Below are 27,527 nucleotides of genomic sequence, written 5' to 3'. Positions count from 1 at the left end.
GATTGGCTGTTCAGAATTGATTAGCCAATCACAGCGATCGTGAACTGGAGCGGGTGCAGAGAAGAGCGACCAAGGTTATTAGGGAACTGGGGGGTCTGCAATACCAAGATAGTTTAGTTCACTTGGGGTTATTTAGTTTGGAAAATCGAAGGCTTAGGGGTGATCTTATTACAATGTATAAATATATGCGGGGACAATACAAAGACCTTTCTAATGATCTTTTTACTCTTAGACCTGTGATGGGGACAAGGGGGCATCCTCTATGTCTGGAGGAAAGAAGGTTTAAGCATACTGACAGACGCGGATTCTTTACTGTAAGAGCAGTGAGACTATGGAACTCTCTGCCATATGATGTTGTAATGAGTGATTCCGTACTAAAATTTAAGAAGGGACTGGATGCCTTTCTTGAAAAGTATAATATTACAGGGTATATACACTAGTTTCCTTAATATTGCGTTGATCCAGGGAGCTAGTCTGATTGCCCTATGTGGAGTCGGGAAGGAATTTTTTTCCCCAATGTGAAGCTTACTGTTGCCACATGGGTTTTTTTTGCCTTCCTCTGGATCAACATGTTAGGGCAAGTTAGGATAGGATATAGGTTGAACTAGATGGACTTAAAGTCTTCCTTCAACCTTAATAACTATGTTACTTTGTTACTATGTATTTGCGGAAGGACGATGCCATCTATACTGAGGTAAGATGGAGACGGAACCTTAATGCGATCACCACGACTTCAGTTGTAGTGTCGTATTAAATAAATTACGTAATAATCTGTCCAGCATCCATAAGTACCAGGGCTCAGGGATGTATTATTATGGACCACGTCAGAAAGGGGTTAATGTGTAATTGGTGAAGACATGATTTAGAAGTAGAGTTTTCCCAAGATAGGGTGGTTGGACTGTGCAAGCTTCGAGGGGTGGACGCGGAGATGGGGTGAAGCCTGGACGGAGTCTCAAGGGGGCCCAAAAATTTTGCCAGTACAGGGCCCTGAAATTCCTAGTAGCAGCCAGGGGTGTATATTTTCCTTTACTAATTTAAAAAAAAAAGCATTTCTATTTTCTTTTAAAGAGAATCTGTCAATCGGTTTAACCTCCTTAAACTGTTTTTATGTTCATGTAGATAACTGAAAGGTAAATGCATTGATACCTTTCTATTTGTTGTCCATTGCAGAAATCTATGATTTTATAAATATGCAAATGAAGTATAAGGTGGTTCATTCTGTACAGAACACTTAATGAAAGTCTGCTTCCCTGGATTATTTAAATCCTTAGCACCTGACACTCTTTTTTGATTGATAGCTAGCTGTCTTGCTGCAATCTGCTGCAAATTGCCTGTTCAAAGAGGAAGAGGATTTGAACTCTATAATGCCACCAATTAGAAGCAGCAATCCTACAAGTCACTATCGACCCTTTAACGAGTCTTGCAAGCTGACTTAGGATAAAAGCCAAATTATAATCTCTGGCTATAGGCCCTCGTCATTGCAAAATATGAGAACTAATTTGGCTAGATGAGAGCCTCTGGACTGAGGTTTTAGGGGTAACATTTGTTATGAAAATAGCTGCGGTGCTGGAAGCAGCACAGAACAGGAACCAGTGATCCTATCCTGATGAACATTATTGACTATAATGATTTCTGACTGACATTTGTCCTTTCACTAGGCATTTGTAGTAGAATTTGTAATGGAGTCTCCAGACATTGCCTAAAATGCAGAATCTGAGCTTTCCCAGTGACTCCATCAAAAACTCAACCAAAAAAGCCTAGTGATAGAGAGAAACCAAACACACCACAAAAAAAATGCGGCCCATCAAATATCACATATTCCTGAAGTGGGGACAGGTGGAGCGGGGTCTGTTTAACCCATTAAATTATTGTCAAAATAATATACTAAGTTATTTTTCACTTTTGGTGATTAAACTATTAGAAAGCTTAAAGGGAATCTGTTATCAGATATACATCACCTAATCCTAGAGCAGTCTGATGTAGGGGCAGAGACGATAATTCCAAAGATGTATCACTTATGGGGCTGCTTAATGTAGTTTTGATAAAAGTCATTGTTTTATCAGCATGATATTATCATTAAAGGACTAGTAAATCTGATGTTTTATTCATTGTGTAAACGGTTGTAAGGAGAATTTGAACATGTACATCACGGAGATCTTAGCTGAAGTCAAATAATTTTGTAGGCCCTGCCAACAATTCAGTTGGACCTGCCAATAATTCTTGCTTGTATAGCTTGATAGCTTGAACTCCACTGAAGAGTAGAGAATCAAGTTTGGTAAAAGATAAACTGCCAGGTAGTAGAGAGCAGGGACTTACAGAGACAAAGTGGAAGCACCTGGACTAGTTGACTTGCAGCATGGGTTTAATGATAGGATAAAATCCTTCCTCAGGTTTTATGACAAAAATAAAAACTACCACAAAAATCACAGTGTAACAAATATAGGCCTTACTCCTACTTTGGACATGTCTGAGAATTCAACTGCAGAATGTTTTACCAGAAAACTGAGAGATGGCAGCAAACTATTGATACTTTACCTCTCATGCTGTGACTACAGTTGCACTTCCAGTACATTACACTAGTACAACCTATAAACAACTTTTGGGCATTTGATATGATGTGACGTACGTCATTTGTTCTTTTCTACTTGAACAGGTTATAACAGTGCAAAAAATAAATTTTCACACTTCACTGACCTCCATTTTTCTCAATAATATGTTGTTGTCTCCCTGTATCACAATTTGGATGATTGAAGTTATTCTTAGCTATGGCCTTTCATGTCTTTCGAGAACAAATAATTGTAAATCGTTTGGAGGTGTGTGTTGTGACATCATTTTTTTTGTTTGTCTTCTTCTAACTTTCAGGCTGAGTTAATATGAATGTGAAACCTTTCTTTTCTAGAAAGCAATACGGGCTTACCCATAATGGCACATAGCTTGCATTCCAAGATGCAATGTCGTTTACATACTTGAAAAACTGCAGTCTTTTCATGGAAAATTTTCCATGTGCATTTCAAAGCAGCTTTCATCATTTATGAGTTTAAATAAAGTGTAATAGATAATTAAAATGATGCTTTGATGATCATGCAGTTTCTGAAGGCTTCTTATGATATATTAGGAAAGGATGCAATAAGGGTGAGGTTATCTTTCCTATTTCGTCAACATGTGTCATCACCTAGAATTTTAGGTCAACTCCTACATAATGCCTTGTTATAACCCACAAGAAAATAAACTATATATTATTAAAGTACTGTATATACTGCATTGCACTGAATGGCCACCTTTCTGGAGCATCAATTCTTGTGGAAATTATGGAAATTAGATTCATTACCATTAAGAACAGTATAAAACTAAGTGAAAATGTTTTGTAAATTAATATTTGAATGGCTAGTGGAGGATGCCAAGAATTGTTCTGATGACCAGACAGTGCTCAGTCAACCAAATGTCAGCTGTATGCTCAACTGAAGCTTCAAATAACATGTCCGAACGTACAAGCACTCGTTCAGTCGGACAGATAAGCTTTAGCAGCCAACAACTAGTTTGAGTGCCACTGCTGTCTGTGGGAAAGAGTGCAGAAGAGAACAAAATTGGATCACTAAAAAGTGAAAAACATTGCATGGTCAAATTGATCAAGATTTATGTTGCACCATGTTGATGGTAGGTTCATAATTTGAGACAAGTGGCATGAATCAGTCAAGCTTTCTTTGAAAATGACCGCAGTTCAGATGGGTGGCAGTGAACTAATGGGATGGGGAATGTTTTCTTGGCATACCCTGGGTTCTCTGGTACCTGAGAATTGCTGTTTGAATGATAGGCATTATCTAAGCATTGTAGTTAACCAGGTTCATTTCTTCACTGCAGCTGTTTACCTTATGGCAAAGGTCAATGCTTCATGACATAAAGGTTTCAAAGTCATAAATTAGTTCTTGGCACAAGATACCAAGTTTTCCCTGCTTCTCTAGTCTCACAATACCCCAATATTAATCCTATAGAGAATCTCAAGCTGTTCAAAGCATGTCAGAATCTATTTTTGGCAACTGCCAAAACCTATCCTGCCTGTCTGGTCCAATAGTCCATCACAATGATTTCAATAACTAGTAGAACATCTGCTATGATAAATGACTAAAGTTCTGAAGGTCAGAGGATGTCCACTACACTGCTAGATAGTTATAACTTATATAATATCCTTTCTCATAGTAAACAGTTATGATGTTGGTTGCATGGTCTCTTAATTTGTTATATATATTGTTATTATATAATATATTGGACTTCATATATAACCTTCTAATGAGTAAAACAGTCTTATTATTTTTACTAATACTTTTTTACTAGGCTGCAGAGAATTCATATTGTGCTAGACATATGATACAAAAGCCAATCACTAGGAACAATGGTGATACTCCATAGCAGATATCAGAGAGAAATCTTGGAATTCAATTAAAACAGTGAATATATCTGAAGTTTATATAGTTAATAAATGCTTAAAAGGGTGGTTCGCAACCCAAAATAATTATAAATCCCTATCTATTTAGTTCCACAATCAAAACTATTTTCTAATATACTTGGATTTAAAAAAACTATCCTTCCCTAACTGCACTATTTAAATGCTTTTCTTTTCATTTTTTTTCACTTTTTGATAATGCTTCATTTAAGAATTCCTGCGAAAGCTGAGATACTCAAGCAAAGACTGATTAGGGGGTATAGGCTGCAGTTACTGCTGCAGTCCCTGCCCCTTCCCAGAGACGAAGCATCATCAGTGATGCTCATTTCAGGAGCTGGACTAGTCCCTGCATGCTTGTGCTTGTGCAATGTGCACAATGACAGCGCATGCTCTCTGTTGCCGGCTCAAATCAGGAGTAATGAGCTGGCAACAGAGTACATTGTCAAAATACTCAGCATGCAGATAAAAGTGACTCAATTTGTGGAGGTGGCAAAAGAGCGCACTATCATGGTGCACATTGCACAGTGCACAACTCCTGAAGTGAGCGTCACTGATGACGCTTCATTCAGGGAGGGGACAGGGATTGTGGAAGTGACCGCAGCTTCTGCCCCCTGATGATGCTTCATTTGAGTAATCCAGCACGCATTGAGTTGTCTAACAAAGCGTCTTTAAAAAGGAAGTGACAAAAAAAAGAAAAAACAGTCTAGTTAGGGAAGGATAGATAGTTTTTAATTAAAGTATGTTAGAAAATAGTTTAGATTATGGCCCTAAATAGATAGGAATTTAAAATTCAAATTATTTTGGACTTCAGACATCCCCCTTAATACTGTGTTTGATGATATTCTTAATAATTATGTTCTCCAGTGCGTCATAATAGGTAATTCTCAGAACTTCCCAGTCAAGGACACTTTTGTTACTGAATGTCTAACCTTATAATGCCTGTAGTGCCCTTATTTTGGTTCTTGTCTCTTTATGCAAAACCTTGTAGAATCATAAAGCTTAGATATTAAATCGTTTTACTATATGACTTATCAGCCTTCAGTTACTGTTGTCAACCAATTGTTATAAAAACATAGTAACTGTGTTTCTGCACCTACCATCTGGTGCCATAATTATTGATACATTCAGGTAGACTGAGCATACTGCAGCTGTTAGCATTGATTTTAGTGATAAAAAGGTCATAAAACACAGGGTGTGATCAACAGACGAAAAGTCTATACATTAGCAAACATAAAAGTAATCATTATAGACCTTTAGAAATTTCATATATTATTTCATACATACTGTATATCATACATATATTATTTCACTATATATATATACTAGCTGAAGAGCCCGGCGCTGCCCGGGCATAGTAACTAACTGTGGTTAGTTATAACAAATTATAATTATCCTCCATCCCATAGTCCCATGCCCATATACCCATCATACATATCCACCTTCCCATAGGCCCGTGCCAATATACCCATCATACATATCCTCCATCCCATAGTCCCATGCCCATATACCCATCATACATATTCTTCATCTCATAGTCCCATGCCCATATACCCATAATGCATATCCTCCATCCCATAGTCGAGTGTCCATATACCCATCATACATCCTTCATCTCATAGTCCCATGCCCATATACCCATAATACATATCCTCCATCCCATAGTCCCGTGCACCTATACCCATCATACATATTCGCCATCCCATAGTCCCGTGCCCATATACCTGTCATACATATCCTCCATCCCACAGTCCAGTGCCCATATACCCATCACACATCCTCCATCTCATAGTCCCGTGCCTATATACCCATCATACATATTCGCCATCCCATAGTCGAGTGCTCATATACCCATCACACATCCTTCATCTCATAGTCCCATGCCCATATACCCATCATACATATCCTCCATCACATAGTCCCGTTCCCATATACCCATCATACATATCCGCCAACCCATAGTCCCGTGCCCATATACCCATCATACATATCCTCCATCCCATAGTCCAGTGCCCATATACCCATCACACATCCTCCATCCCATAGTCAACCATTATGACATCATAATGAGTGGCGACAGGGCTTGCAACCTATGATGACATCAGCGTCGCCATGGCAACCATTATGACATCATAGTGAGGGGCGGGGCTTGATATGCACACACTGTTTCCCCAGAATGCAAATAGGGGCATTATGACATCATGAGGGGTGGGGCTTGCCAGTATGTAGATAGGGGCAAAATTGTTTGGTGAATTGGAACACACAGGGTTAAAATTTCACCTCACAACATAGCTTAGGATGCTCTCGGGGTCCAGAGGTGTGACTGTGCCAAATTTTGTGGCTGTAGCTGCGACGGTGCGGATGCCTATCCCGGACATACACACATACATACACACATACATACACACATACATACATACACACTTTGAGCTTTATATATTAGATATACAGTATATATAATATGTATATGTAAACATATACTTAATTCATACATATATTTATTTTCATAAATTATGAATATTGCACTTCAAATATATTGTCCTATATTTTAAATATATTCAATCCATGTACAGTATAATTGCTATTAATATTGACATGCTCTACATACAGACTGCCTACTGTTTATGGCACTTAACCACAAGCCTTTGAGTAGGAAGCAATCAGTTTGTTTGAACAAATTTCTTGTTAATTAAACAGCGGCCTTGAATTTCCCACTGGCTAAACGTTAGACATACTGGGCTGCTTTAACATTGAAACTGTCTAAAGAGATAAATATATTTGTCAGTTGCTGCGATTCAAGGCAGAGCTTTCATTTCTTAACCCTGATTTTTCGTTTTTCCGCTTTCGATTTTTCCTCCTCTTCTTCTAAGAACCGTAACTTTTTCATTTTTCATTGATATAACCATTTGAGGGCTTGCTTTTTGTTTTTTTTTTTCTGCCTGACAAGCTCTAGTTTTGAATGACACCATTAATTTTAGCTTATCATGTGATAAAAAGTACATAAAAAATTATTCCATGTGAGGTTAGATTGTAAACAATCTGCAGTTCTGCTATTGCCAGGGTTTGTTTTTTTTTTGCAGTAAAATTGACCTAACAAGATGATGCCCCAGGTCAGTACATTTATGGCGATACCAAAAGTGTATATTTTTTAAATCTATGTATTTTTCTTTTATATTTTGGTTGCGTTGCAGCTTTCTGAGACTTATATATTTTTCCATCGAAGGAGATGCGTGAGGACTTTTTTTACGTGCTAACCTGACATTTTCACTGATATAATTTTGGGATAAATGTGACTTATAGATCATTTTTTATGATTTTGGAGAACTGTAGTGACTGAAAAATAAAAAATCTGGTGTTTTGATTTTTCTTGGTTTGTTTTGGAGCTCAACATTTGTTTTAAGCCATTTTTTATTTTGGTATACCAAACTTTTAGAGACATAGTGATACCAATGATACAAACAGTTTATTATTTTTTCTTTATGTTAAAACTAGAAAAAGAGGGTAATTTAAACTGTTATACTTTTTTATTTTTCTATAAATTTTTGAAATATGCATTTTTTCAACTTAATTCTTTAGTACCCCTACCTTTAGTGACATTAGCCTCAGATTATTTGATTGCTTGTACTATTCATTGCAATACAACTCTATTGCAATATATATTATAAATTGCAAACTCTTTTCAAGTACAGTCCATAGCTGCACTTCAGGGGAATACCAAAATGGTGTTCAGCAGGCCCTTAGCTACTATAGCAACCTAGCCATATGTGATGGTGTTGCAGGGAGTCTATGGGGTTCTAAAGAGCGTTGCCACTGTCGATTGCACTATTTTATTGTTGCTCTTCGGGTTGACAGCAGCATTCAAATAGTTAAACAGCAACCATTATCACTAGAGCTGATCACTGCTGTCATGGGAAGAGGTGGGCGAGTTTCTGCAGTGATGTACATGTATGGTATGACATGTAAAGGGGTTTAATTCCTCTTGTAACTGGAAATATCTTCACTGTGATTTATAGATATCGGCAACAAAGACAGTTTTGATAAATCTTATATCATCAACTACTATGTCAACAAAAATGTAAATAAATTAATATATTTTTATGTGCTTTTTCAGGTTTTTGACCTACTTTTTCAAAATGTCTGCACTAGTGGAATCACTATCATTACTTTCATCTTTACATGATGAAGGCAGAAATGAAAACTTTATAGAGCCTCACTATAAAGAATGGTACCGGGTGGCAATTGATGCTCTAATTGATGGTGGTACCGCTTCATATCAAGAGTTTCTTGTTAAGGAACGAGCTACCGAATTCCTTGCAGAAGATGAACTCAATTATATCACAACTCATATCCAGAAACCAGTGGAAAATACAGACAACACACCAGGAGAATCAACAGATGATAATTCATCTTCTGGCACTTATTGGCCTGTAGAGTCTGATGTAGAGGCACCAAATCTTGACCTTGGCTGGCCATATGTGGTACCAGGACAAATAGCAACGACAGACATAAACCTTTATTTTCATCCACCAAGAGGACACTTACTCACAATCAAAGAAATGATAAGAAAGAGTATCAAAGAAGCTAGAAAGGTAAGATAATCTTATTTATGTAACTTCATTTCACTAAATGTCTCATTCATCTAGTGGTATGGTCACGTGGAGTTTTTTTATTTGAATTTCAAAGCTGATCCATTTCAAAGTTTGCATCAGTTGACATAGTAGCATTTTTTTTGTGACTTTTAATGTGGATCCATGTCAAAATCCATTTAAAAAGCTTTCCATTATTATATCCTAAGTTTATCAATAAATGAAATTGAGCATACAGCTTTAGTCAAAAGTTTCGAGACTGACAGAAATGTTGTATTTCCAGAAAATGTTCAGCTTCAATATTTTTAGATCTTTTAGTTGGATATTTCTATGGTTACTGAAGTACAAATATTAGCATTTCATATCTCTTTATTCTTCTATTAGCAAATACTTCAAGTCTATTCAAAGACTTAATATTTGCAGTGCTGAACCTTAATTTTCAAGGCTTCTGTCATTTGCCCTGGCATGTGGAATATCAGCTTGTAACAACCCATTCTTACCTAATCAGAGTTTATCACAATTTCTGCATTTTTGATTGTCTGCATACTTTTTTTTAAGAATTGACTACAGGTTCTCAATGGAATTGAGATGTGTGGAGTATCCTGGCCATTAACCCAAAATGTCAATATGCTCTATCATGTTGGAAATTGCATTGTTCATCACCAAATTGCTCTTGAATCATTGGAAGAATTTGATTTTCTCTTGTAGGATGTCTAGACAGCTTTCTTTATTCATGGTACTGTTCTTATGCAAAATTGTGAGTGCGTTCCATCACTTAGATGAAAAGCAACCCCTCACATGAATAGTCTCAGGATTAGAGATAGGGAGGGGGAAGAGAGAGAAAATTTAAGAAAAGCCTATGAAAGAGTCTTTATCCACTTATGCAGCTCAAATATTAAATTAATTATTGGCTGTATATTGGGTAAATGGATTTTGCCATTACTGTATATGAGAATTATACTAAAAGTTAGTTTCCAAAAATTTCTTTTAGCGGAGTTAAACTTTTGAGGAATATAGGTTTGTCCCTTTTGGAGGGATATTTCAAGAAAAGCCATAAGAAATGTTTACCATTCCCAGATCATTAAAATGATTGTGTAGCTCTTTAAAATAAACTCTATAACTCCAAAATGATGCTTCGGCGCGAGAAATTGTGTTATGAATCTGTATCAAGAAGTTTATTAGGGAATAATCATGCACTTCTAGCTTGTCAGCCTAGCAACATCCTATTTGCTTATTGATAGGTCAGAAGCCCTAAGGCCCCGTCACACACAGCGATATCGCCAGCGAGATCGCTGATTTTGTGATGCCACAGCGATCTCGCCAGTGACATCGCTGTGTGTGATGGGGATCAGCTACCAGCCCCCCTGCCGGATATCGCTGATCGTGCTCCATCGTCCTGGGCCATTTTTTGATCATTGGTCTCCTGCTGGCCAGTGCGCATCGCTGTGTGTGGCAGCGAGAGACCAGCGATCAGTGACGCTGGTTTCCAATGTAAACAGCGGGTATCCAAGAGCCACACGGCTCTTGGATAACCGCTGTTTACATTGGAGACATGCTTGCTCGCTGGTCCTGATCGCTGGAGGGGCTGTCTATGTGACAGCTCACCAGCGATCAGCCTAACGTTGTCCCAGCGATCCCATTCATGTCGGATTGTTGGTGGGATCGCTGGAACACCGCTATGTGTAATGGGGCCTTTAATTCAGAGAAAATGAGCTATCAGTCAGCCAGAGGAAAGTGGTGCTTGGTATGGAATACTGTATGAGGTTGAGAGGATAGAAATGTATTGTCATGAACCAATGTACATTTTAAGAGGTGACTTCTCGCTACTGAAACAGTCTTTTTGGGGTGAAAATTTTGAACATGTTCAATTTAAGGGTTAAGATTGAAAGTGTAGCCAGTTTATCGTGACCTTTGACCAATTGTGCGCATTGTAAGCCAGCCAGCTGTAAATGTCACTTGAAGAACATATACATCTTTAAATATCTTCTCACGGAATAAACTGGACTCTTTTGCTGTGCATTTCAATCAAGAAAACAGTTTTCTTGCATGATTAAAGAAGCCTTTGTGTGGACACTAGTGGAGTAAAGACTCCTATGCAATGCAGATGAGGTATATGTGGGGTCTCTCCTAATTATTCCATGCACAGAAATCCTTGGCTTTGTTCTGCCAGAGAGCCATTGCCAATCTCTTCTTTGCTTTTCTCCAGCAGAAGAAAAGGGTAGACCTTTGGAAATCCAACAGGCCATAACCTTCACTTTGCCTGAAATTATCCTGGGGGAGGTGAACATAAGAGGTCCTTACTCTCAGTGTGTTTAGCTGACTTTAGTCAAATATGTATGGGGGCCTTAGAAAATGCTTTATGTTGAAAAACTGCAGTATATCCAGATTAACTAAGAAATGAAAAAAATACTTAGTAAACACTATGGATGTTATTCACTGCTATAAAAATCTAAGCAATAAACTCTCATGGTCTATACTCATTTTTGCAATGAATAATCTGTGCTAGAAGGAGACAATTGTAAATAAACGACCATCAAGTTTCAATTTGCATGAAGAAGGACAATGAACAAAATGTCCTGTGATGTTGATTGCTTTGTTTGTTGGACTAACATGCAAATCAATAATTTTTATTGCGGAAAAACCACAATCTCAGCATGAATATAAAAAAACTCAGCTGGTCCTGCCCAAAAAACTCAAATACTCATTGACTAATGATACTTGCCTTAGGACTTTGTGGCAATATTGCCTGTAGCTGACAATCACATTTTCAATTATGATCTTGCCTAATAAATCTCTACAGTTTGTCAAAATACTTATGACACATCCCGTGTGACTTTACTTCTGAGCTATGTGTGATTTTCAGCTAAGGTCCTTTAGGCTAAAGTTGTTCTAAGCAAAACTGTGGTAGCCTAAAGTGAATTCCATGTTATAAAGAAGCCCTCCAGGTGATATGTGTAATCTGTGTTAGTCCTTGAATTATTTGAAAGGACTAAAAGCAGTAAATTAATTTTAAAGGCTTACATTGTGTTATAGATGGAAAATCTGATGTGAGGCATAGTTTGGATCAAAAATATTAATGGCCTATCCATAGGATTAAATGCTTACATAATTAAGGCTAATTGTTGATCTCTGGTTCCCATTTTGCTATAAAACCAAATGATTACTACTACATATGAGCAGACCTAAATAAAAACTCATCCACTTTCATGATATAAATAGAGGGTGATGCACCAGTGGTTGCCAAACACCCCCCGAAGACTGCACTAACTCTATACTACGTAATCAAATCGGAGTACAAAAGAGTATAAAGCGCCAATAGTAAAATATATATTGATTTTTATTAAAGATCAAAAATAGACAAAGGTAACAATAGTAACAATCCTAGATGTGTATTTCCTGAAGGAAGTACAGATAGTGCTTTGAAATGGTGCCTGGGCTGCCCCTTTAAGAGAGACTTGCCTGCTGCCCCTGCAAGACTTTCAACTCAGGATCCGTTTTAACTGTGGGTGCCTTTCAGGGGCCACTTTGGCCTGTGGGGCCCCTCAGGGTCTGATTTAGTGGGTGGGACCCCTCAGGATCTGATTCGGTGGCCTGGGCTCCTCAGGGCTTGTTTGGTGGACGGGATCCCTCAAGGTCTGATTTTGTGGTTGGGGCCCCTCAGGGTCCGATTTTGTGGATGGGGCCCCTTAGGGTCTGATTTTGTGGGCGGAGCCCCTCTTGGTCCAGTTTGGTGGGTGGGGCCCCTCTAGGTCCAATTTGGAGGCCGGGGTCGATCAGTCTCCGATTTGGAGGCCGGGGTGGCTCAGCCTCCGATTTGGAGGCCAGGGTGGCTCAGCCTCCGATTTGTAGGCCAGGATCGATCAGCCTCCGATTTGAAGGCCGGGGTCATTCAGCCTCCGATTTGGAGCCTGGGGTCACTCAGCTTTCGATTTGGCACGCCGGTCCTTTAAGACTCATTTTGGTGCGCCGTCCCTTTAAGAATCACTTTGGTGCGTTGGCCCTTTAAGAGCCAGTTTGGCGCACTGGGCTTCTAAATCCACTTTGGAGCACATTCTCTCTCAGGGGCATGCGTGATGTGATGAAGCTAGATTTGCATTTGTGCTTTGGGTTTCGCGTTAAGAGCTGATATTTTCTGGCAGAAACTGTGCCCTGGTGGGGTCATATAATGTTCCTAGGCATTGGCATGGTAACTGGGTCTGCCTGCGCATATCAATGAGCTTAACTGCCGCAACTGGCCCTCAAATTTGAATCACCTCACGACTGCCCCATGTATTCCTATGGCAAAATTTTACCATTGAAATGCATTGAGACAATGCATTCCAATGGCGGGAAAAAAAATTTTCAAATGCAAATTGCACAAAAACTACAAATCCGATCGACACTAAAAATACTTAGCACACCACTTATGGACGTTGGCTTCGAAACGATGCCACAACTGAGTCTGTGCGTGTAGTGGTTTGGGCCGCATTAAATGCGGAAAGCAACAGAATTATAAGAAGAACTAGACATGTATTTCCTGAAGGAAGTACAGATAGTGCTTTGAAATGGTGCCCGGGCTGCCCCTTTAAGAGAGACTTGCCTGCTTCCCCTGCAAGACTTTCAGCTCAGGATTCATTTTAACTGTGGGTGCCTCTCAGGGGCAACTTTGGCCTGTGGGGCCTCTCAGGGTCTGATTTGGTGGGTGGGGCCCCTCAGGATCCGATTCGGTGGCCTGGGCTCCTCAGGGCTTGAATTGGTGGATGGGATCCCTCAGGGTCCGATTTTGTGACTGGGGCCCCACAGGGTCCAATTTTGTGGGTGGGGCCCCTTAGGGTCTGATTTGGTGGGTGGGGCCACTCTGGGTCTGATTTGGTGGACAGGGCCCCTCAAGGTCCGATTTGGTGGGCGGGGCCACTCTGGGTCCGATTTGGTGGGCAGGTCCCCTCAGGGTCTGATTTGGTGGGTGGGACCACTCTGGGTCTGATTTGGTGGGTGGGGCCACTCTGGGTCCGATTTGGTGGGCGGGGCCACTCTGGGTTGATTTGGTGGGCGGGGACCCTCAGGGTCCGATTTGGTGGGCGGGGCCACTCTGGGTCCGATCTGGTGGGCGGGGCCCCTCATTGTCTGATTTGGTGGGTGGGGCCCCTCAGGGTCCGATTTGGTGGGCGGGGCACTCTGGGTCCAATTTGGTGGGTGGGGCCACTCTGGGTCCAATTTGGTGGGCGGGGCCCCAATCAGCCAGGGTCAATCAGCCTCCAATTTGGAGCCTGGGGTTACTCAGCTTTTGATTTGTCACGCCGGCCCTTTAAGACTCATTTTGTAGCACCGCCCTTTAAGAATCACTTTGGCGCGTCGGCCCTTTAAGAGCCAGTTTGGCGCACTGGGCTTCTAAATCCACTTGAGCGCACATTCTCTCTCAGGGACAAGCGTCATGTGATGATGCTAGATTTGCATTTGTGCTTTGGGTTTTGCTTTAAGAGCTGATATTATCTGTCAGAAACTCTGTCCTGCTGGGGTCATGTAAAGTTCGCAGGCGTTGGCATAGTAACTGGATGTGCCTGCGCATATCAATGAGCTTAACTGCCTCCTCACAACTGCCCCATGTTTTCGCTATGGCAAAATTTTCCCATTGAAATGCATTGAGACAATGCCTTCCAATGACGGGAAAAAAATTTTCAAGCCCAAATTGCGCAAAAACTACAAATCCGATCGACACGAAAAATACTTATCACACTACTCGTGGACGCTGGCTTTGAAACGACGCCTCAATGTTGTCTGTGCGTGTAGCGGTTCGGGCCGCATTAATTGCAGAAATCAACTGAATAATAATAAGAAGAAGTTAGCAGCGTTCAGATTACATGATAGTGCTTTCTTCAAAGCACTATAATTACAATAAATGAGGACATCAGGAAAATACACCAATAGATAAGGGTCACCTCCCTACACTGATAAAGATAAAGTGCCAGTGGATCATAATAAACTCCTTGGCAGCCATACCAAATAAGCTCCTAACCATGTAAACTACTAAACATGTAGGTCAATTTCAGCGTATAATATATAATAACATATAAAAGATGGCTTACCAGGGAAGAATCAATCATATGGTGGTGACCACCAACAGGATGTGGACCCCGATGCGTGTTTCGCTGGCTGGAACGCCGCTTTGTCTATTTTTGATATTTAATAAAATGAATATATCTTTTACTATTGGCACTTTATACTCTTTTGTTCTCCGATTTGAATATGAGCAGACCTGTTCATTTTTAAATCCAATTTGATTCACAGGGAATAGAAAGTGCGCTATAGCCTGGCGTTGTCATGAGAATCATGTTTACTAGTTTTCTATTATATTATATTTCCCACTCACTATTCTTCATTGCTGTTCCATCAGACACACACTGCACAGTTTCTTCAGTGTTTTATGGTTTTCTCTGTCTATTTCTATAGCTAAGTTTTTAGCTATGACATCCTCTTTATATGAAAATTCACCCCATAATAGCTGCTGCATTTCCTGCTTTTGCTTTTATACAGACTATTACAGTCCCTTCTGATTACCTATGGTATGCCGTTTTATGTGATAGTTGCAAGTCATTATGGGGAATCCTGACCTCACGGCATGTGAGCCTTCTCTTTTGGAATGCATAGAATTACGTTTCTACACAAATTTGATTTTCATTGAGTCAATTAGCTTATCTCTGGATACTACTTATGAATAGTGTTTGGTTTTACTGTTTTACTTTGTTTAGCGTAATGTGTTTTACGTGCTTTATTTATTAAATGATGTATTAATGGGTGTGGTAATGTACGCTTGAAGACATTCATCTTATTAGAAGAGATCAATTTTTATTATTCTCTGAAGACTTTTTACAGCTACAGAAAACTATAGGGAAATCTTTATATTTGTCTTTTGTTTGTAGTTCTATTCCTCTCCTCTAAATAATATAATAGTATTCTGAGAGTGTTTTACAGTTAGGAAAGATCTTCCTAACCCTCTGGCTTATTCAATCTACAAGCTATATGGTATCTATTATAATTGTACCATAACTAAGATTGACCTTCAGTGTGAAATTAACAGCCTACAAATGTTCTTCTACTTAATTAAATGGAAATCGTCTCCCTCTCAGTTAGCGTTCCCTTATAAATGTCTACAACTCTATGTAGATCAATTTTGTCATCTTTCCTATGTCTGCCCTTTTGTATGAAAATTATTTACAACCTTTAAAAATTCATCTACTTAATTAAAAGGAAAATATTTCTGTATAACAGCTTCCTGTCACAGGGGGGCAGCTTTTTCACATCCTAATGGTATGTTCCCAAGGTCAGTAAACGCTGCCGGTTGGATGCTGCGTACATCAACAGCGTCCACCCAGCAAATGCCAGATGTTTCAGCATAGTGGATGGGATTTCAAGAAATCCTATGTCCACTCTGCGTGCTCCGACACCTGCGGATCACACGCGGAGACGGACATTCCGCGCGTCTTTCCAGACCGGCGCATGTCAATTTATCTTCCGGATACATGAGTCTCCGCAAGATAAATCTCACCCATGCAATGTATTGGACGCGGTGATTCTGCACAGTTCAATGAACATATGCATAACCACCTCCGTTCAATAGCCGGCAGCGCTTTGGACACAGCAGACGTGTGCTGCGCCTAAAGCGCTGCCAATTACTGACCATGTGCTCCCAGCCTAATAGAAAATGATCATTTTCAACAGGACCTGAATTGGGATTTTCTGATTTCCTTATGGAAATTGATGCTTAGGAAATCCTTCTCGAAGGTTACATTCATATATTCACACAAACATATTTTGGGTTTGTATGCTGTGCATGCGCTCAACAGACCATACAGGCATAGCACACAGACAATTATAACTTATGTGCTTGTAAAAATAGGAGATTTTCCACAAAGACCTAAAGAATGTATAGAGAAAATCACAGCATGCACAAGTCTGTTCTGAGGACCAAGAGTATGTAATAGCAGACATCTCTTATACCTGATGGGCACATGGAGCTGACACAGAGCCAGTCATGTCCACAATTTGCCCATGTGGCTGGTGCAATAAGTTCAATACTTAGGGGCCCGTTACGCATAGCGATATCGCTAGTAATATCGCTGTAATGTCACCGATTTTGTGACGTAGCAGCGATATTGCTAGCGATATCGCTATGTCTGATACTTACCTCCGATCGGCTCCCCCGCTGCTCATCGCTGGTTACGCGAGAATCTCCTGGACCATTTCTCATCAGGCGCCTCCTGCTGGGCTTCCTGTGGCGCCGACGAGCGGCGCGTGGACGCGGGCAGGAGGACGTCAGGATTGCCGCGTCTGACAGGTAAGTAACGACCCCCGACCCCTGCTATGTCGCTGGTGAGATCTGCCTGTGTGGCAGCTCACTAGCGACCACTTAGCGATGCACCAGCGATCCATATCGTTGTCGGGATCGCTGGTGCATCGCTAAGTGTAACGGTACCCTTAGCCTCATGTAGTTCACTCACCATTGCAAGTAGGAAAAGCATGACGGAGTAAGTGGGTGGGTATACACAAACAGCTTGATAAGACCATATATATCACTGTCAATAGCGCAGTATCCTAGGAGTCTGAACAAAGAAAGGTGCTCCCATTTACAAATTTCCCTTCATCGAATGATAGCAGGGTCATTTATCTGTGTCATTTGCAGCTGGAGGTCTGACTATGGCTCTTATGTCTCACAGAGGCCTATTTATTTTTTTATTGTTTTGCTTACTTGTATAGCACCATAAATTTCACAGCGCTTTACAGACATCATCATCACTGACCTCTTCAGGGCTCACAACCTAAATTTCTTACGAGTATGCGTTTTGAATGTGGGAGGAAACCAAAGTACCCAGAAAAAATGACCACGCTAAAAACAACATACAAACTCCTCGCAGTCGCAGATTTTGTGATTTGATCCAAGTGCTGCAAAGCAACAGAGCTAACCACTACTACTAAATCTAATAGTTTGCCTGTCTGCTTTTTCACTTACAGACAACTATGCATCACAAAGCAGGCTTTAGACACCTCATGCCCAGCAAGTAAAAAATAGAAAATAATATTAAAAATTTTGAATATGTGAAAAAATATATGCATATATACAGTATAGATAGAGAGAGACAATATTAAAAGTTTTGTTTTTAAAACTATTTATATGATCATTACAGAATCTCTTTGCAAATTCTTCCATATTAGTGTGATTTTGCCTTTAGTCACTTTAATAGCACATGAAAAAAAGTTGTCTTTTGATTGTAATTTTTTTGTTTTAATGTTTGAATTCCCACCTGAGGAAAACATATTGTATTTTAGACTTTCACCATCTTGCCAAGTTCGGTGCTGAACTGTTGTTTTCATGTTGCCAGGCCTTGCTGAAGGCTGAATTCTCAATGTAAAGTACTACAGTTCCCATAACTCAATTGTTTCCTCACATATATGTTGTATTGCTTCACAACTGTCTTCATGCCTCTCTAGTTAACAATATAGGGGAATACATTAATTATTCCCTGTCTTCATAGACAACATACTGGGCAACTGCTCTCAGGGGAGACATAGGGTAAATTATATGGATAAGTAGGGCAAGCCACAAGTGGGGGATAACACTAGGAATTGGTTATGTAGCTGCTTGTGAGAGATTGGACATGACGGTTATTTTTAACACTTTTCTAAATTAATTTGGATAGAAAAATAACCTTATTTCCAAATCCTCTTGTGTTTTTAGTATTAATACTTTGCTCCAGTAAGTAGAAGAAAGGGCAATTCTCATGGTTGCATTAATTAAGAATACATAAAATGATACATACATTAAAAATATTAATGGTAGTAATATTCTAAGGCCAAAAATATTTTTTACATTTGATATATATAGTACCTCTAACCTCTATCCTATCCACAACTGTAAAAATATTTTATATACATTAGTAAATGTTCCCAATTTTTTATCTTATATAGTCATATGAAGTCTTTGACAAACCTAGCATGTACTTTTGGTAAAGATGTAGCTAAGTTTACAAATGAAAGCACGATTATCCTCATTCTCAAAGCTGTTAAGTGTAGGCTGCTAAATCTTTAAATGGCAAAAATTGTATGAAGTTTCCGTGTTTCTTCATTCATCTTATATTGAAAAAAATGGAGGTCTCCCCTTTTGTCTCTATGTGAACTGTCAGGCCACATGGAAAGTGATAATATATGTCTCTTGTCAGATGTACTGACTTTTTATTTTGAAAATAAGGCTAATTTGAAAGTCTTGATATTTAGCTAGCACTCATTCCATTGATTTTTTTCTGAATTAAAGTACAAATTGAATCTGGGTATAAAAGACTTGATACACATCTAAAAATGATCCAGTATCATGAATCGTGCTGTACTAAAATTTGAATTAAAGCTGAATGCGGCTTGTATATCTAAACAATATTTTAGAAAAACTCTTTTCTTATTTTTCATCCAAGAAAAATGAATGAAACTTGGACCAAACTCCGATGAAACTGAGTAGACACTTTAGTGAAACTCTAAAAACATTAATTGCTTAACCCAGAGCCATTATTCTCATACGTAAAGAAAAGTAACACCTGAATGAGCCCTCAGACATTAAAAAAAAGTAATCTTTCAATCATCTAGAGCGTAGCAGAGAAAATCTCTCCGTGAGTGGTGCTGGACTAGTCAAGTATCTGTCTATAGTCACTGGATTCATGCTATCCATGGTTTGGGGCCAGGCAGCAGGAATCAAGTGATAAGTTATTTTATAAGACCAATAACACTACAAAAGTACTAATAAAATTAAAGAAAAAATATACTTGTTTGCTGTGTTTGTCACTTTCTGCACATTCTTGACTCAGATGTGTAGAAAATGTTCAGAGGACAAAGAGGAATATCTTTCTTTTCAAATGTTTTTAATTTAGATTGAGGGGAGAGGTGGAGTTCAGCAGTGTCCCCTACAGGCAAATATTCAAAAAGCATAAAAAAGTAATTAATCTGGCTGGAGACACGTCTGTACTCGTCTCTCCATTGACACAAATATATGTATTTGTAGTGGGTTAAATCATATATAACCTAAAGTTGGATACCAAGTATCCATAAACCACTAATACAAAAAATAAAATCAATAAAGTTTATTGAACATAGGTTAAAACCATATATCACAAAAATAATTGACATATGCGTGAGGTTAACAATAAAGAGGATATGTCATTTTCACATAGTTTTCCACCTTGTTCATATGTGAGCGATTGATAGTGTTGTTATCTGATTCTATATTTTCTTTTTTGGGATTTTTTACATATTTTTTTCCACTCATCATAATATATCCCTTATGGTATGGTGTAATAGTGGTATTATGCCCTCTCTTTTTATTTTTGACCATTGTATTATAGGATCTCATCATATCCTTTTTGGCACAAGGGTTTTCCTTTTCCTCTCATTCCTCGTATACATAGTTTAATCAACATTTTTTTTGATGATTACATAATATATACTCACCAATATGCTTTTTTGATACAATTGTTATATTATGAGAATATCCACAATGCAATGATCTCACCTGTTTATTTTATAATATTTGGACACCTTGTCTTATGTCTTCAATGGGACAAGGAAACATGGCGATATCCGTAGGACTTCAATAAGATGTCGCCGGTATGTGAATGTTCACTCAACCCATAATTCCTGCATCGATGAAGGCCTTTTCCCACAAACGGTGCTTGTTGATGACATCATGGATAAATTTTCTTCTCTGACACTCGTTGGAGATGAGTGCCAGAATGGATACACCTGAGATATGGGGTCGGTCTTGCATGCGTTGCAGTTACTGGCCCATACATGAGTAACTATGTATATAAGGATGACAGGAGGGGATATTTGACACATTCGCCTTGAGAAAGCACATGGCCGAAATGTGCATCGGGGTGTTTGCAGCGGTGTCTGTGACCTGGCATTTGATGTTATGGGTATGCACTGAGCACTTAATATTGTCACCTGTATGACCCAATTGATTCATTCATGTATCCTTGCAATACACCAGAGATACTTTCTTGAATTAATAAATAAATAAAATTTGTGCTTAATAATGAACCCCTTTAGCTTGTAGTGAACTAAAAAATACATACAAATGAATTGGATTGCTCCAAGTTAGGTAGTTATTACCTTAAGGTGTAATCTGAGTGGATGTCTGGACTCAGGAGGACCAGTAAAGAGCGCTGTATATCTTGATGTGAAGTCAGATTGAATGATATTTGCCAGATAAATGTGGGTTAATACCACGGCTCTTCAGGAGTGCTGTCCCGGCTGGTGACAGACACTACACCCTCTCTTCTTTCAGCGGCGCGCCGGCGTGCCATGTGCACGATGTGAAGCTATGGCGTGAGATGAGCCACATTCAATCTGACTTCACATCAAGATATACAGCGCTCTTTACTGGTCCTCCGGAGTCCAGACATCCATTCAGATAACACTTTAAGGTAATAACTACCTAACTTGGAGCAATCCAATTCATTTGTGTGTATTTTTTAGTTCACGACAAGCTAAAGGGGTTCATTATTAAGCGCAAATTTTAATTATTTATTTATTTATATTTTATTGATCACATTGGTGGTGTGTGTTCCTAATTTGCAGCAAGTGTTCCCCTCTTTTTTCTACAGTTACTAGCGCCACCTACAGTCTACACTACTTTCTTGTATTATTCACTGGCAATTATATTGTTTTTGAATGACCTGCATTTTTTGGTCTGATGTGACACCATTGCCTTATATTATCTTTTGACTTACCACCACTGCAGCTTTCTATACATGACATATCCTCTTTGTTGTTAACCTCCTGCATATGTCCTTTATTATTGTGATATATGGTTTTTAACCTATGTTTAACAAACTTTATTGATTTTATTTTTTTGTGTGAGTGATTTATGGATGCTTGGTATCCATTTTTTTGGTTATATCGTGTATGTACCCTATAGGAGACAGAACAAGAGTAAGGAGTCTTATCCTGCATCCAGCTGTATCACATCCAGATCCATTATGGTGAGAATTTAAAAAAGAGAACATAACAGTTCTCCTGGCTCACACATAAAGTAGAATATTTCAGGTATTTTTCACCTCAGTTTTCAATACGAGACAAAATAAGAAAAAAGGAAATGAGGAGCTTAAGGGAGGAATGACTTTTTGTGTATTTTTATTATCCCTCTGCAACAAATCAATGGCAATTCACTCTATTTTTACAGAGATGTCACAGAGTAACACTTAGTACTTATATAAATGGGCAGAAATAGTACTACAAGATACAATAGTAGTATTTTAAAAACTTTGACACCAGAGTGGGATGACCAATCACATGCCACTTATGCTTAAATATAGTGGCTAAGAAGTTATTATGATGGGTTTAAGAATATTTAGAATTGAGAGTCCTCAGTGGTTGATACCTTTTAATGGCTAACTGAAAAGATGGTAACACAATGCAAGCTTTCGAGACTGTGCGTCGGGGCCTGGTATCTCTGGTCATAGCATGATGGACACTAAATTACTTGTATTAAAAGGTAACTTCAAAGAGCTAACACGGTACAAAAATATATATCTTTCCTGTATGATAGGTTTAGATACTGAAGCCATGTAGATAGTATCACAATAATAGGCCTAAATACTGTATCTTATGGTCAGGGTTAGGCTTAGATACATTGGATCAGACATATACACAATGCTCTAACTATATTTGAATTATTAGGTCCAATTTTAGTTCAGCCTGTCATCCATTTTCAGGTATACATCTCCACCTATGCTATCAAACATCCTCATCACTTGGTCATAGGACCCCTGGTCTAATACACATACTTTGAGAACTGTTTGGACTTGAGGAAACATTCCTAACCTGTCATCCTTCTCCAAGACTCTTGATGAGTCTGAGGTTACATCAAGGGAACAAACCCTATGACTTTGGTAATGGCTCAGGCTAAACTATTAGAGTACAAGGGATGCCTGTTTTGCCGCCTGCCTGCAAATAGCATATTCACTGAGGTGTTGCCGCCTTCTTATAGGGAGAGAATAGGAGGAAGAGTCAGCAAAGATGAAAGGGGAAGGAGATGAACTATTGGCTGTCCAGAGCTATCACCTTATCCTTGCACTTTACCGCTGCAAATCTGGCACAGGGAATAACAAAAAAAAAGATTATTTACAAAAAAATGTGTCCCCCCATTTACTCAGACCAGGTAAACCTTGGAACAGGTAAAAAGGTAAGGGACTCTGAAAATTGGCTGACTCCTTAGAAAACTGTTTGACTTGACAGCTGTGCTTGCATGTAGACTGGTTGAGCAAGCCCTTTTATAGGAAATATAGATCATCCACAGCATTGTGTTGTGTTGTCTTAGTACTGTGTAAAATGTTTGCACTAGTATTGTTTGTAGTAGGTTTTTAATGACGGAAAAGTAGTGTTCTTAGGCAGCAGTTTGTCTCATAGCAATGAACATGATCTGTTGACTAAATAGCTGTCTTTGCTAAAACAAAATTGTAAAACGGCACATTATGGATATGTACAATGTTTTTTTAATACCTCCCATAATAAAAAAAAATATTTTACTGATTAAAAAATAAGTCTTTATTTTTTGTCAATTAGAACTTTGAGTACATAGAGAGGAGATCGTTTTGCAAAATCAAACCAAGGACAACACACAGACCAAATCAGAACGAGGGAATCAGAATTCTATTAGATATTACTACGGAATTCCTTTTACCTACAATCTGTATGTGGATAAAAGGTTTTTTTTCTATTTTACAGGATATGTTCTGTAAACTAGATAAGTAGAATACGTATTAAAGCTGTAATGCCTGTTATATAGGCAAGAATGGCAGTTTCTGAAAAAATATGTGCAATGCATTTGTATTTTATAGACTCAGGTTCAAGCACATGGGTGCAATGTGATATTTTTTTATTGCTGTAATACATAATTTATTCAGAAAGAAAATGAGTAGATGCATATAGCAATCTATATATTATTCTGTTCTCAAACTGTGTTGAACAGGTTTGATGACTAAACACTGAGGATCTGAGAAAACTAATAATGAATGTTATATTATTGCACTCTGCAAACTCATGGGTGATTCATTAACTACACAAGCAAATTAAAAGATAAACCAATAATTATTCTCCACAACATTTTAATTAACCATTAGAAGTGTCTCAGGAATGTTGCGTCTGCATTTTTTTTGAGAAATAGAATAGAACTGTAAGTGACGTAAGATAATTTTAGACGCGAGTAATTATTTTGAAATACTGTATACACGTGTCCACTTCTCAAATCCATTCATTCTCAGCGTTATTACATTTTTTTCCATTTTTTTCTACAAATCTTAAGAGCATTATGAAAAATATTTGCATTAATTATTCTTATGTTTGTGATGTAGAGAATAAATGAAATTCAGCAAACTCAGCATTGACACTCTTCATAAAAGTTTATATATAGTGAGAAGTTCTGTTTCTCTTAGGGTATATTCACATGCTGTCCGTAAAGAAGAACTACCATGAATATTTTAGTTATGTAGTATGAGTATTAATATGCTCACTTACCACTGCTCTCTCCAGTGTTCAGCCCTGCTCTTCTCCTTTTTCATTGGAATTGAGACTAGCCGGCTCAATCAATGCTCTATGCATGAGCTGGAACTCTCTTTTCCATTGAAAGCCTATGCTGTGAAGCCTCATTCTGACACTCTATAGGCTCATATTGTAAAAGACTCTTCCAGGTCACTTAGAACACACTATGACCCAAAGGAGTCTGTAGAGTGGTGATGGCTCTATTAAGAGGAGCAGAATGGGTCCACATCCTAGAGAAAGCAGCTGTATGTGAGTATATTAATATACTCACACTACATTACATGCACATATCCATAGAAATAATTAAAAAAACATCATGGTAGGTCTTCTTTAAATGGAATCTGCCACCCCATTTTTGGCCTATAATCTGCAGCCACCGCCATCATTGGCTTATCTGCAGCATTCTGTAATGCTGTAGATAAGCCCCCAATGTAACCTGAAAGACAAGAAAAACGAGTTAGATTATACTCACACCGGCGTCCGGTCTGGTCCGATGGGTGTTGCGGTCCGGTCTGGCACCTCCCATCTTCATACGAAGCATTCCTCATTCTTACTTCTGCCGCGGCTCCTGTGCAGGTGTACTTTATCTGCCCTGTTGAGGGCAGAGTAAAGTACTGCAGTGCACAGGCGCCGGACCTCTCTGACCTTTCCCTGCACCTGCGCACTGCAGTACTTTACTCTGCCCTCAACAGGGCACATAAAGTACGCCTGTGCAGGAGCCGCGGCAGAAGTAAGAAAGAGGACAGCATCATATGAAGATGGGAGGCACCCGACCGGACCGCAACACCCACCGCATCTGCCCCCGCCCTCCTGGTGAGTATGATCTAAATTGTTTTTCTTCTCTTTCAGGTTACAATGGGGGCTTATCTACAGCATTACAGAATGCTGTAGATAAGCCCCTGATGGCGGTGCCAGCAGCTGATAGGGCTAAAATGGAGTGACAGCTTCCCTTTAAGATGCTGGCAGAACCGCCGAGTTAACCTACTTGAAAAAACATCATGAAAACTCTGGCGGACATTTTAGTAAAGGATCTTCATAAGTGTCTTTTCAATGCTTTTCAGGCTGCACCACCAACAGCATTTTTGCTTTATCCTTTCACGTTTGGAAGCTGCCCAAAGTGTGAGCATGTTACTTCTGCTTTAATGCCTTATGGCAGAGACACTTTGAAGGTTAATGACCAGGCCTCATTTTTTAAAATCTGACTAGTGTCATTTTATGAGTGACACAGCTCAGAAGCTCAGAAGGAAAGGAGCGCCATGTTGTAGTACAAATTTTGCTGGAATAATTTGTGATAGCCATGTCACTTATGCAGAGACTGTCAGGTATCAGAACAGCAGGACCCCACATAGGTGACCCCATTTTACAAACTACACCTCTTGATGAAGTCATCTATGGTGCAGAGAGCATATTAACAGCAAGTATGTTTCAAAAACATATAATTTCTTTATCAGTCAAGATAAAAAAATTACATTTTTAAAACTACAATTTTGTTTTAGCCCCAGATTCTACATTTTCACAATGGTAAATAGGTACAAATGATCACATAATGTGTTACTTTTTTTAATGTAGCAATGCCTCATATGTGGCTGTACAGTACTGTTTGGCCACACAGTGAGACTCGGGAGGGAAGGAATGCTATTTGACTCTTGAAAAACAAATTTTCATAGAATAGTTTGCTAACTGCATATACTTTCTAAAAGAGCAGGATCCCCCATAAATTGACCCCAATGTGGAAGTTATACCCCTATGGGAAATTATTTACAGGTGTAGTAACGATTTTGCTAGCATTGGATGCTGCTAAGTGAAAATGCAAATATTCCATTGTAGTGCCAAGTATGTTGTAGTGCCTGTACCTTGTAGTGACCAGCACATTATGTCCAGCTCAGGCTTTTGGATACATGCACTCTGTAAATTAAGTGGGCTCTCCTCACTATAGTAATGCCTAACATGTGAACACTAACTGCCAATTAGTAACACCGTGGGGCTCAGGAGAAGGGGGGCATTTGGATTTGGCAGCACAGATTTTGCTTCATTTCTTTTGGTAGGAGCCATATCAATTTTCCAGAGTATTTTTGCTATCAGTGATGTGATCACCCCTTATATTTCTGCTAATAGATGATGAACGGAAGTGAGGATTTGTTTTTTGTGGTTTGAGTAAAAGCTTTTCTTGCTGGCATTTTAGAGTACAGAACAGTTTGGATCACATTTATATTGTGCTTGATGCTGAGTACTTACATTGGGTTTCCATCTACTGTACATTTACAAGATAAGTGATTTGGATAAAACCTCTTGGGATCCATTCCCTAATGAGGCAGCAGAGTTACTCTAGATTCTATGTAGCTTCTATTCCGCAGTATCCAACTTTCAAGAGATGCAAAAAACTGTGGCTGACCACGCTTTTATACATGCCAAAAAGACGGCAATAGGCCTGGCAGTGTCCATAGTGCCTCCATCTCCCTCATTTTAGGAAATCTTCTGCCAGGGGTTCTATCTGAATCACATATTTCAGAAATTTACATGGAAATCTTGGTCTAAGCGCTCAGCATAGAGCGCAGGATAAACATGTGCTGAGCCTATCAGATTTATAGCATTTTTTATGATTTGGCTGTTGTCACTCACTAAAAGACACTTTTTTTACTAAACCAAGTTTTCTGCTGACAGAGTCATATCAGGGCTGTTTTTTTTGCAAGACAAGTCGACATTTATATTGATACTATTTTCTGGAACATAACTTTTTTGATCACTTTCTATTTTGATTTTTGGGAGGCAGAATGAACAAAAACCAGCATCTCAGAGATTGTTTTTTTTTTAGGCCATTCACCATGTGGTAAAAGTGATAAGGCAGTTTTATTCTATTCTTCAGGTCAGTACGATTACAGCAATATCACATTTTTATAATTTATTTAGGTTTTGTCACTTCTGCAAAATAAAAACATTTTATGGAAAAAATG

General features: G+C 38.9%; 1 protein-coding gene across 1 annotated transcript in view; it reads left to right on the top strand.

Moving 5' to 3' along the window:
- Window positions 1-27,527, top strand: part of FAM83B (family with sequence similarity 83 member B) — a 150,197-nt gene that overhangs the window by 47,115 nt on the left and 75,555 nt on the right. Inside the window, exon 2 of the mRNA XM_073589140.1 lies at window positions 8,547-9,024. Coding sequence (XP_073445241.1) covers window positions 8,569-9,024 — 456 coding nt within the window. The 5' untranslated portion in view covers window positions 8,547-8,568. The remainder of the gene's footprint in view (window positions 1-8,546; window positions 9,025-27,527) is intronic.

This window comes from Dendrobates tinctorius, unplaced genomic scaffold, assembly GCF_039654945.1.
Source record: "Dendrobates tinctorius isolate UK_male_01 unplaced genomic scaffold, ASM3965494v1 ptg000107l, whole genome shotgun sequence".
Taxonomy (NCBI): Eukaryota; Metazoa; Chordata; class Amphibia; order Anura; family Dendrobatidae; genus Dendrobates; species Dendrobates tinctorius.
The sequence above is the reverse complement of the archived record's forward strand: the minus strand, read 5'-3'. Positions and strand labels throughout refer to the sequence as shown.